We start from the raw sequence: 12635 nt of genomic DNA on the forward strand, positions 1-12635 counted from the left end.
GGGAATTTTTGCAATTGTGGCGCAAACATCCACTTTGACTCAAGGATGAACTGATTTGATTTTGGTGGTCAAAGGTCAAGGTCACTGTGACCTTGCATCCGTCTCATTCTTGTGTAAGCAATATTTCCAGAACGCCTTGAGGGAATTTCCTCAAATTTGGCACAGATGTACACTTTTGGTCGAGGATGAACTGATTCGAATTTGGTGGTCAAAGATCACTGTGACTTTTTTCAGTCTGGCATTGCGGTCGAAATCTCAAGAAAACCTTGAGAAAATTTCTTCAAATTCTGCACACATGTCACCTTGGACTCTAAAATGAACTGATTACAATTTGTTGCTGAAAGGTCGAGGTCACTGTGACCTTGCATCTGTCTTATTCTTGTGAATGAGATATCTCCAGAACACCTTTAGGGAATTTCTTCAAATTTGGACTCAAGGATGAACTTGAAGCACCCATGTTTTCACAGACATGTATAGGCTACTGTAACTGCTACGGTTCGTGGCGGCATACAACCGTGAGGCAGTAATTCTAGTTTATGATTAAGGTCAGTCACTCTTGAGACTTACTCGTGACTTAAAAGATGATGCCTTGGTCCCACTTATGACACAAGATCACATTTACTATAGGTACAATATGAACAGTAATGGAACTTTACTTGGTGTTTGAAATTTATCAGGGAAAAAAGATGAGGAATAAAAAATAAATTAATTAATTAATGTATTAGCCATTTTGTTTATTAGAATAGTGAATTAATGATTTTGAACTAACTTTCAAATGGCTCCTTGGAGCTCAGGTTTTAGATTGCTGCTGTAAAATTGATTCCGTGAGTGCCTTGTTGTTATCACAATGCGGTGATGTGTAATGTGTGTGCCATTTAATTTCCTTACAATAATTTCCCACATTAACGTGCCTCAGGAGATAGCATTAGTAGCAGACACTCACCTATCCTCCTCAGTCACATAGTGTACTGAACTGAGACAATCTGCATTGCTCTGCTCAGTGGCGTGTTTTGACTGCATCAGCAGGTTATACGCTGGGTTGATTCCCTGATTTGTTATGTTGGGCACCGAGCTGTGCCCTCAGGCTGCCTGTACGCCATGATAGATCTGAGACACCTGGGCTGTGATGGACAGATAGCAGGGTACGACTCCATCGTGGCCCCCGTAGCTCCTGCCGCTCCTCACCTCCTGGTGCACAGTGCTTCGGCTCTCCGCGGGGGGGCTGACAGATAGATGTGCATCGAGCCCCCTGCTGCACAGAGCTGCAGGTGAAATAAACCCGCCGCCCGTATGTGTGTGTGTGTGTGTGTGTGTGTGTGTGTGTGTGTGTGATAGGCTATTTCAGTCACTCAGCATCTCGGTGAGAGGAGTTAAGGTGAAATAAACCTGCAGTCTTCCATGAAGCGCGAGATCATTTTGTGTGTGTATGTGCGTGGCATGCAGAAAGTGAGGTTGAAGTGAAGTCTTCGACAACAGATCTGTGTGTGTGTGTGTGTGTGTGTGTGTGTGTGTGCTGTATCCTCCAGCCTAGCTGTGGCACCATTCATAAGTGTCTGTCAGCGAGCAGCAAAGCGAGGCATTGTGTCGATCACAGTTAAGTTCTCCCTCTTTCTCTCCCCGCTGCTCCCTTCTTCAGCCGGCCCCAGTGGACGGAGGGAAGCACTAATGGCCGCTCGTTATAGAGAAACAGAGACATGAAACAGGCCTTAATGAGCTGTTTTCTGTTTTGTGTTTTTCTCAGGGGGTCATAGTTATTGGTAAGAAATTGATTGGCAGCTGCTCTGCACCCATAGGGGCTCTGCGATATTCTGGGCGATAGCAAAGTTTTTGCAGCAAGGGCAGCTTTGTTTAGATGTTTGCAGCTGCGGGGTGTGTGAATGCATGTGTCTCTTTGCATGAGGGAGTTGGTGTGTGTGTCTGTTGGGTGTTGGGTTTTTTATGTATGTAAGAGAGAGAAAGACATCAGGAAACCCAAAGATGCCATTTGCTTTTCTGCAATTGAGGAGGAGCAAACAGTTTTCAGAGAAAACTGTTCACATTTTTGAAGATTTGAGGATTTTCACTTCCTAGAAATAATATGAGCTGGCATTTTATGCATGCAGTGGTTGTTAATATGCTATAAACCAGTGTAGAAGCTACAGTATCACTTTGTGCACCTGTGCTCTTGCATTCACAATAGATTGTGTCTGTCTGCCTGTCACAAAAGCAAATTGTTTGCATGGGATGTTACAAAGGGTTGGCGATATAAATAAAGTAAAGTAACCAACTCCAACATAACCTACTCTTTTTAGCTCCTTTTAGTCTAGTTTTGCTATTTAACTGCACATTTACTGTACGGTTCAGTCTCAGTGCCCTCATCAATCCTGTATCCAGCAGCAGCAGAAAGCTATTTTCAGCAAACAAGCTGTGATAAATCCACTGTACACTACCTGTCCATCACCACATAGCAAACAAAGTTAACAACTAGCTGGTGAAAGACAGTGGAACCTCTAGCAGCTAATAAGCCAGGTATTTTTCTCAGGGGTTGGTGGCGACCAGAACAGAGCCCAAAGGCACTTTTTCTCCTACAGGACATGAAACACATCTCCAAATGATTACTGCTGTTGCTCCATGTCTGCAGCGTTGGGTTTGCTATGTTGGTGAAGATTCTCAGTCTTTCAGACCATGGTAATTCTAAGTGCTATATTGTAGGCAACTGGACTTGCTTGAGTTTCATGAAGGCGTTTGACCTTTCATCCAAGAGGCTTCTTCAGTTGCAGCCAGCGACTCTCCTCCAGGGATAGCATTAGGTTGGGCTTATATTAGCTTAACATGTCAGAGATCTTTTTATCAACAATGTAAAAGAAAAATAAAATAATGCAGTTTAGATGGAGTGTAAATTGTAGGTTGATGTTACCCATTGGTGTGTGAACTGCCGTTTCGGAGCCTGGAGTTTGGCATTTCAGCTGTTGCCGTCTTAGTTTTTGTAGCCATTGACTTTGTCTTAGTTTGTAGGTCATTGTCATACTGACAAATAAACTGTAATAATGAAAATTTAGATTGGAGGTGATGGCCATTCTGTTTTGTTACAGCGTCTCCCAAGCAGCGACTGCATCTTAGCGTGATCAAATTGAGATAATAACAAATGGTTGAATGGTTGGTTGTGGAATCAATTCTTTGTTGATTCTCTCCAAAATAACTGCAATCAAGTCAAAACGATTTTGTGTTGCAGCCACTTTTTGATACAATGTGTTGTATTTTCACATGTAAATCTCACCTATTGCAGCTTTACAAAGCAAAAACATTCAAACTCAAATGCATGTCAGATTGTATCTGTGGTCCTTTCTTCAACACAAAAGTACCTCACCACCCAACAGTGACAGAAAGGTCTTCAATTTCTCCCCTGCTTTGTGGGGTCAGAACCATGTTTATTACCAGCTGCATTTGAATAGTGTTAATCTATGCATCAAGCAGCAGCACTCAGTCTGCAATTGGTAGATAAAGGCAGCTGGCATGCTCCGAGGCCAGGCTGAATATCAAACGACTTCAGATGAAGCCTGTTTCCCTCCAAAAGAGGCCCTGAAAGCAGCAAGACTCCTTCCATGATTATAGCCCGTCCAACCACAGTGCCTCCAATACTGACTTGAGATGAGTAAAGATTGCGCTATTATTCAAAATCGATGGAGAAACACAATGTTTTTCACTATGCTGCAAAGCAATTCGCAGAGCTGGAGGTAGAAATTGCATGAAACCATTCAGTCCCCATATTTAGCATTCAGAGACAGTATACAAACTTTCATAATGTAATATTTTAACACAGTATAATGTAGTTGTGAGCAGCTGTTAAGACATACGTTACAGTATCTATCAGCAATTATACCCTCTCATATTAAGACATCTTTTATACTATTTCAACTGTGTTTTTTTGTCATTTATGATCTGTTTACACACGGCACCACTTATGTGTGCCCACAGGAATTATATTTTGACTTACCACTACATTATACGGTTTTGTAAACCATTTCTTTTATGTTTAAATGTTTAGAAATAGCGTTACTAGTGAGTGGTCTGATGCTATTTCTACCTCCAGCTGAGAGAATTGCTTTGCACCATGCGAGAAACATTGTGTTTCTCTAGCGATTTTAAATAACAGTGCAATCTTTTCTCATCTCGTGTCACTTTTTGAGGCGCTGTGGTTGGACAGTTACCCATTCATGTTCAACAGAGTGGCACACAAGATTCACTTAGAGGTCATGCAGACATCATATTTTACGCCCGGCAAGAAACAGATCTGAAATGAGCCTCCTTGTGAGGGACACAAGCTGTGTCCTGTCCACTTTAAAATCAAAACAATTTCCCTCCTATTCAAGAAGCAGTAAAAAAAAAAACAGTTTAGAACGGCTCGGTGCATTTACTTTTTGTATTGTCCGCATAATGTGTGGCTTCTGTTGGACCCGTGTCCTTTATCACACCTGCATGCAGCATTCATGTGTGTTGTGTGTCCTCTGCTTACTCTTAGCATGTGTTTCTGTGACATTGCAGGGAGTTTGGCCGCTGGAAGGTGAACAGCTTGGCCCTGGAGAGACAAGAGAACAATGGCTTTTCCTTGCCGCTGGACCCCGAGTTCCTCCAGACCATTAGGCAGCTGGGCAGGAGGCCCAGTCTCAGCGCCATCACTGACAACATTATCAGGAAATACGGAACCCACTTCCTGCTCTCCGCTACACTGGGAGGTAAGTAAAGTAGACGGGCTGTGGTTTTATTTGCTTTTATTGACCTACCTTTACACTTGGGAGAGGTAACGTTAAAAGGTGAGGTTTGGGGCATCAAGGTGGCCCAAGTCCAGGACAAACATGTGGCCCTTTTCTACAGCAGAAAACCTTTTAGGTAGAGCTGGGTCATATGGAGGAAATCAAATATTATAATCATTTTGACCAAATACCTCTGTGGATGTTGTAATAGTATTGTGTGGTTAACTTTTGGTGCTTTCACTAAATATTTACACAATTTTTTGATAAATAATAATCAGTTATGTGGATATAACGGCTGGTTTTGGGTTCACACTGGACGTAGAAGCACTATGGAGCATGCTGACTGTCCATAGAGCGCTGCCCGCCACCTTTCAGCACCCATATTAGGTCACTGAGTTGTTTACACTGGATGCTCTGCAGCGCCAAGCTCCGCTGCCGGCTTGCATTCTGCAGCGATAGTTTCAGTGGTCTATTTTTTCAGCAAGCTAATCTGGCAAGAAAACAATCTGATAATCAATTATGAGCAACATTAAAGATAAATTATGTATGATATAAATGATTTGATTCTTATACATGATAAAATATGCATCCCATGCTTACTTATTCCACAGATTTGTCAGTTGTGTCTAAATAGAGAGCGAGAGCGTTAAGCACATACACACACACACACACACACACACACACACACACACACATACACACACATACACAAGCTGACAGAGTGCGTGTGATCAGAGAATAGCAGAGGAGAGGAAGCGCTTGCTGATCAGCATGGAGAAATGCACTTCTAATGTGAACGACCAGGCCATGACTTGAGCGATAACTGTCATACTGCAGCACTTCTGCATCCAGTGTGAACGTGGCATAGGTGGGTAGAGGCAGATGATAAAACAGCAAGAATTTTCTGGTAAGATCAGAAAATAACATCACTTTACTGTAATGCAGCCTTTAAAACCCGGAAAAGACAACACTTATGATAACCAAAATCGAAGGCAATATCTTGCTCCTATTACAATAACGCTATAAGAGTACAATTACACGTGAGGGAAATTAAAATTTGCCGTTCAATTATAAAAAAATAAAATAAAACATTTGCCTCCACTGGCAAAGCTAATTTGCATAATCACATTGCGTGGAGTTCAACTTTGCTGAACTCTGACAGGCGAAGTCACAGCCTCAACCAACAGGAAAAAGTATGTGTGGAAGAGACATTTTCTGTTGTCGTGCATATTATATGATACTGGGTGTGAAAAATACAAACCGCCACACATGAGCAATGTCGCCTGGCTAGCAGTGGGTCGGAAGACAAGCGTGGAACGTAAGAAAATGGAAAATGTACCAATAACATTATATTTCACAGTAGTTATCAGCAAGCTAGCTAATGATAGCTAGCACGCTAGCTTCTTTGTGCGTCACAATCAGCAGTGCCCACATTATCACTTTGGCAGGCGATGGTCACTCACCTGCATTCACTCATGTGTGACCGTACCCTTATATACATATATTGCCTAGCCCTAGTTGTGAGTGAAACAAATTGTAATTATTCTGCATTTCTTAATTGTTTCAAACACATGCTAGAACTTAACTGCCTTGAACACCTGTGAACATCCCCTTTACAACAGCCATTCAAATGTTGAATTAATGCAGCAGTAAATTGCAAAGAACTATGTGATGGATACGCATCAAGAAAGCTGATGCTTCCCCTAATCAGTATTTCTACACATGTGGTGGAATGGAAACCCCAAATAGGAAATGGCCAAAGGGACTATAATTTCCCGTTCTAAATGTAGTTCCTGCAGCTTCTGTTCCTTTGGGCCAGTAGCCTAATTACACAACCACTGTGTCCTAAGCTGGAACCTTGTCATCCACATCTTTCTTCACTTGTGTTGCTATAGATCATCAGTTGTCAAATAAAATGGGTAATTACCATAAAAGAGTAATCTTCGACACCACATTTGAAGCTCTAAAGCTTCTTGCATGCTCAAACAACCAAATATTTAACTAACTATTGTCTCAGCTGTGACTGTGGGATTGTCTGTGGTTGTTTGAGCTCATATTCTTTGATTCAACATGTAAAACCTCTGTTTAGAGTTGTTTGACAAAAGTGTCAGCGGATCCTGTCAGTGTTTCCATAACAATAGAGGAAAGCTAGCCAGAGTGCTGTAATGCGCAGCAAAGCTCCCATGGCTATCTGCTGCACAATCTCCTCCATCTCCTCTGCTGGCTCTTTTCATCTCTTGTCTCTTGTGCATAAACTCTCAAAGTCATGTTGAATACCAGCAACAGTATTTTAAATAGGTTGGAATGAATCCTGTACATCATGTTCTGCCAACAACAGCAGCAAAGTTTATGCAGTATATCTTGAAAAACACTGTGATTCCTGGTTAAAATTCATAATGATAACAACATAAACAGGCTTGAATTTGTAACATCTCCCATTTGTGTGCCCGTTTTGAAGCCTTGTGTTTGGCATTTTGGCCATCTTGGTTTTTTAAAGCCAGAAGTGACCATACTTGGAAGACAGGCGAGGGGTGGATCTGACTGAGAACCCAAGGACACTGACTGCCGACAGCCTGTCACTCAAGAGGCCACACCCTTTATTATGCATAACTTTAAGCCTAAATAAAATGTAAATAGTTGAGTTATATAAAAACTCATCCCCTGCACATTTTTCATGAACAAGAAAATTTGCTACAGACACCAAAACCGCTTTTGTACCAGTCTGTAAACATGTGTATTTCTGCTGTAAAGTTGGATATTTTAACTTGGGTGTCTATGCTTTTGGAGCCAGACTCAAGGGGCCATTTGAGGATTGCAGTTTTTGGCACTTCAACATTGGCTTCATTTTTCAGCCTCAGAGGTTGATGCTTGATCCATACATTGCCCCTTTCTGAACAGTTAATCAGCTGCCCTCAGGCATGATCAATGTTTTACAAAGCCCTATCAATCCATTGGGATTACATGCCTTTTTGTGAAAGGCGACTCCCATTTACCACTCCCCCCCCCCCACCCACCCACCCACCAAACACTTTTAGCCAGTTGGCATGAACACAAACATATGCCATGCCAAATTTCAGCCACTTAAGGCAAAAAATATATAGATTTTTTTTTCTTGTAACCAACTGACCATCCAACGGACAGTGTGAGCTATTGAGCTGCTGGTTGCAGCTAAAAAAAGGAAAAAATCTTTCATATTTTACAAGATAATCTGTTTTTCCAAAGGATTTCCCTCTTTTAATGATTTGCTCTATAAAAATGTGTCTATATCTTCAAATAAAAGAAAGACGCTTGTTGCAACACAATTAAGATTATAGCTACTGCGCAGCGATGGGTCGGGTCCGGGCATGTTTAGGCAATTCTGAGCAACAAGCAGAAGAATTGGAAGATATTTAGGAATTTAGCAACACAATCTGCCTTTTGCATCAGCTGAGGCTTGAATTCACAACCTTTGAGACTAAGAATCAATTTCTATCTCAGCTAATTAAGCTCCAGCAGCTAATTAATCAGTGATGTGTAGCTTCACAAATTGACTAAGCCAGACGTGCAGGTTTAGCAGCCGTCCATGCATGGAAAAGCAGATTTCAAACCGCTGTAAAAAATTCAGTTATCGAAACAAAAATCTGAAAATACACATATTGCATCTAGACAGCATGGAGATGTTGGTAATTTATTTTTAACAATGATTGATTTACTTCATAAGTGAAAAACTGATGTTTAACTAGTTGAGCTATGTGCAAAGTGAGAAGCCTCAGATGGTTTCACACTGAAGTATTGACACTGGATCTTTGTGCAAAGTTTGGTTTATTTTCAAGCATGAGAAGGCAGATTTTCTAGCAGAAAAAAGACTTGAAGATGCTGCACAGTGATCAGTCACGCTCAGGCAATTTTAAGCAATAAGCTGGAGCACAAGAAGATGATTACATTACAATGTGGATTCTGCACCAGTTGAGGCTCGAATCCGCAACCTCTGGAACCTAAGACGGTCATCTACCGCTCTGAGCTAATTGGCAAGTAGCAACTCAACAGTGGCTTCACAAATTGAGTAAGCCATTCACTGTTGTGTAGGAAAGCAGCCATCCGTGCATGGAAAGGCAGATTTGAAACCACTGTAAAAAATTCAGTTATTAAGACAAAAATCTGAAAATACACATATTGCATCTAGACAGCATGGAGATGTTGGTAATTTGTTTGTAACAATGATTGATTTGCTCCATAAGTGAAAAACTGATGTTTAAAATTGCCATTTTTACATTGACTCCAATTGTTCACATTAGAGCAAAATTCAAAATGCTGTCAAAAATTCAGTTTTTGAGATAAAATTCTGAAATTTGCCACACATCATCTACCATGACTCTAGAATTTTGTCATTTTTTTCATGAACATTGAAGATTTATTTAGCAAGAATTTGCATGCATATGTTTACAGTACCGTTTACAGTCAAACATTTTGATGCACTGTAGGCTCAATTTTTGATAAATCAAAAAATTTGTAGGACAGTCTGAAGATGCTCTGTAGCAAGTTTGGTGTCAATTGAGTAAAAATTGTGGGAGGAGATAGATAAGAAGTTTTACAGTTTTTGCAAAAAACAGAGTGATGATCTTCATAATTTTTAATAGGTTTAAATGTACAAAAGTTTCTTCAGTATTGGGGCTACACTTTGATGAAAGTTGTGAAGTTGTAGCACGTATGGTTGATTTGTTATGAATTTTCAAAGTTTTGAACTCTAGACGCTTGCTATAGCGCCATCATCAGGACTATTGACTTGAGTTTACAGCTGGGGATATCTGGCATGAGACTGGACCTTTGTGCAAAGTTTGGTGAGTTTTCACCCATGGGAAGTATGATTTCCTCGGAAGAAGAAGAAAGAAGAAGAATACCTAGGATTACAATAGTGTCCTGGCAGCTTAACTGCCCGGACCCTAATGATTAGGCTGTAGTATTCCTGTAACTTCATTTGTATTTAAAAAACATGGTTCTTAACAAGGTTTCAGAACTCAATAATAGACAGAGTGAGTTATTAAAACTGATTTTTCTTCTCACGCTGCATTGGAGACAAGTGCTAACCTTTCTCTATCCCCAGTGGTAATGTACTATATATTAGTTCTAATGCCTCTCCAAATTAAAACCACATTCCACATAAAACTTAATGCCCTTAGAAAGGATTTTTCCATCGATCTTTCACTCTTTCCATCGTTCGTCAATACACCATCCTCTGAAAGCTTTGGCTGTTTTTATTGAAAGATTTGTTCCATAAGGCATCTCAATTTGTGCACGGTATAGCTGCAGACTTATCACCCAATTGACACAATGTAGACCACAGTGCAAAATTACCAGAGGCAGATAAATTTCTCATTAGCTGTCCACCTTCAGAAGTACTGTTTATCAGCCTACTGAATGTGACTCTATAATGAGCACTGGCAGGTGTTAATGGGTTAATATTTACCACTACACCACTGAGAACATTATGCCTGTGTATGTGTACAGGGGATGATTCATTAATGGAGTGTGCGTACGTGCCTGTGTGCGTGTGTTCACAGGGGAAGAGTCATTAATGATCTTTGTGGACAAGCGGAAGTTGAGTCGGACGTCTGAAGTGAGTGAATCCAACGGCACAGCTGTGACTCTGGAGGCCCTGCACCAGCTGGCTGCCTCCTACTTCATCGACAGGGAGAGCACCCTGCACAAGCTGCACCACATCCAGATTGCCTCCACTGCCATCAAGGTAAAAAGCTTGCTGCTCTGAGTCGAACACAAAACCGATTAAAAAACAACAACAACAAAACAGGTGCTCATTTGCCACAGCTTTAGATTGCTCCCATTGTAGGATTTTTTCCACTGCCATTTCATTGGGACATTATTCAAATTACATTTTGTTTCTGTGGCTAAACATAATTATTGTATTTTTCAAAAACATGGCAAGTGGTCTTGATTAGCTCAATCACTAAAGAATTAATGAAATCAGGGCCAGTATGGAGCATTTGAATGGAAACCCTACAATCAGCAGGTTTAGCTCATTTTAATGAAAAGAGCTTTTACTGCTAACCAATCAAGGTCCACCTTTTTTCTGTCTCTGTGGATTTAGTCTCCAAATTCATTCAGTATACATCCTTTCAATCACTACATATTTACTACAAACATTACAAATATTGAGTTATTGAGTTACTGGCCTAAATGTCAATGGTTCTCAACCTTGTTTGTGTCAAGACCCTTAAACTAATAAGCATTAGGTCACAGGCACCCATTAATTAGGTCAGGGACCTCGGTCTGAATTTTTTTTTATTGTAAAATATGATTAAAGGTCACATATCGACACTTGGTTATGGAGTTTCCATGTCAACATATGACGTGCAAAGAACCCTGGGGGCATTAGTTGTTGACATTCTGGGACACCTTCAGCCTGTTACATGCATCGTCTGTTTTTAAATTACACTTTTGTTTTCTCAGGAAATGTACAGACTGCATACAGTCTCTTAAAACATAAATGCACTACGTCATTGCAACACCACGAATTGATGTTTTTTCGTTTAGAGGAATATTGGCAAAAGTGGTGGTATGTTTTCTTTAGTGCATAATCACTTGAATATAAAAATTTTGGGGCTTTTGCTACCTTAGAAAGAGCAGTCAGTTTTTACAAAGTGAGTGGGTCCTCATCTGGAGAGATTGCCATGTTGCACCAGAATGTTTCTACAGTAGCCTACAATAGACAAACCAAACACTGTCTCTAAGGCCGTTTACTTCTTTGTGTGAGCCACTGTAGTTTGTGCCCCCTCTGCCATGAGAGCATTGAAAAAACATTGATTTTTTTAAAATGTGAAGCTGCTTTATTCAGTGCTTTTACCGGTTTGAATCACTAGGTTCATTTATTGTGGAGAGGAAGAGACCTCCGCGGATAAATCAGCTCCTGGAAAAAAAACCCGCTCCTGAACGCTTGGATCTTAAGTTATCAGAGAAATTAGGTGAGCACACGTTAGCAGGTGCTAGGCTAGCAGCCCGTCTCCAACATGCCAAACAGCATCAGAGAAATGCTGATTTGTTACATGAAACTGCTTTATTAAGTGCTGTTATCGGTTTTAATCACCAAAGGTCTCATTGATAAACATTGCATACGCACAAAAAAGGCCCGAGAGAGGGGTTCGCCACTTCCCACGCAAAAGATGTGATCTACAAAAACAGACCTGATGAGAGAAACTTTGACCCATGCTTACACACCTTTTGCAGACTGGAGATTGGCAACACAGATGGTGAGGTGGAAGCCTGATAGCAGAAATTGTGTAATTTCTTTTTTTTTTTTTTTTTTTGGTGCATGCCATTTTTGGCTTTTGGCAGTGAAGACCCCCTGACCAATGAACACTAAAGGAATTCTAACCAGGAGAACTTTCAGCTGGCTGCAAATGGCAATTCTCACTGCTAGATGCCACTAAATCATCTCAAATCTTACATCCTCGACCTTTAGGATCAAAACACTAAAGTTGTTAACTACAGTACAGTTGAGGAGATAACCATGGAGGAAGTAAAATTACAATAGTTACTCATATGACTCTTAGGCACATTGAGTTTGATTCTATAGTGAATTGAATAGTGGAAATAAGCTATTCCCATTTTGCTGGTGACCCGGGAGCTATATATGACACTGAAGTTTAAATAAAAACACTTTGATGATAACATGGGATAGATGATGGGATATTTACATTGTTTGACTGTGCATGAAACCAGCAGCCTTAAAGGGATAGTGCACCCAAAAATGAAAATTCAGCCATTATCTACTCACCCTCACTTGCAGAGATCCAAAGGGAGAGGGGGTAGCATCTAACTGCTTCTCTGTGAACCATGCTCACATGTGCACACTTGTGCGCAAGACCAGCGAAAGCATGTGAACACACATGAAGGCGGTGCCCATGTCTCACG

The 12635-nt window shown here is 40.8% G+C and overlaps 1 protein-coding gene across 4 annotated transcripts in view; it reads left to right on the forward strand.

Moving 5' to 3' along the window:
- LOC126396274 (BMP/retinoic acid-inducible neural-specific protein 3-like) overlaps positions 1-12635 on the forward strand; it is an 84316-nt gene that overhangs the window by 35613 nt on the left and 36068 nt on the right. For all 4 annotated transcript variants that reach the window (XM_050054218.1, XM_050054216.1, XM_050054215.1 and 1 more), the window contains 2 exons: positions 4522-4712; positions 10268-10452. In XM_050054218.1, the coding sequence (XP_049910175.1) occupies positions 4522-4712; positions 10268-10452 (376 nt within the window). The remainder of the gene's footprint in view (positions 1-4521; positions 4713-10267; positions 10453-12635) is intronic.

This window comes from Epinephelus moara, chromosome 10, assembly GCF_006386435.1.
Source record: "Epinephelus moara isolate mb chromosome 10, YSFRI_EMoa_1.0, whole genome shotgun sequence".
Taxonomy (NCBI): Eukaryota; Metazoa; Chordata; class Actinopteri; order Perciformes; family Serranidae; genus Epinephelus; species Epinephelus moara.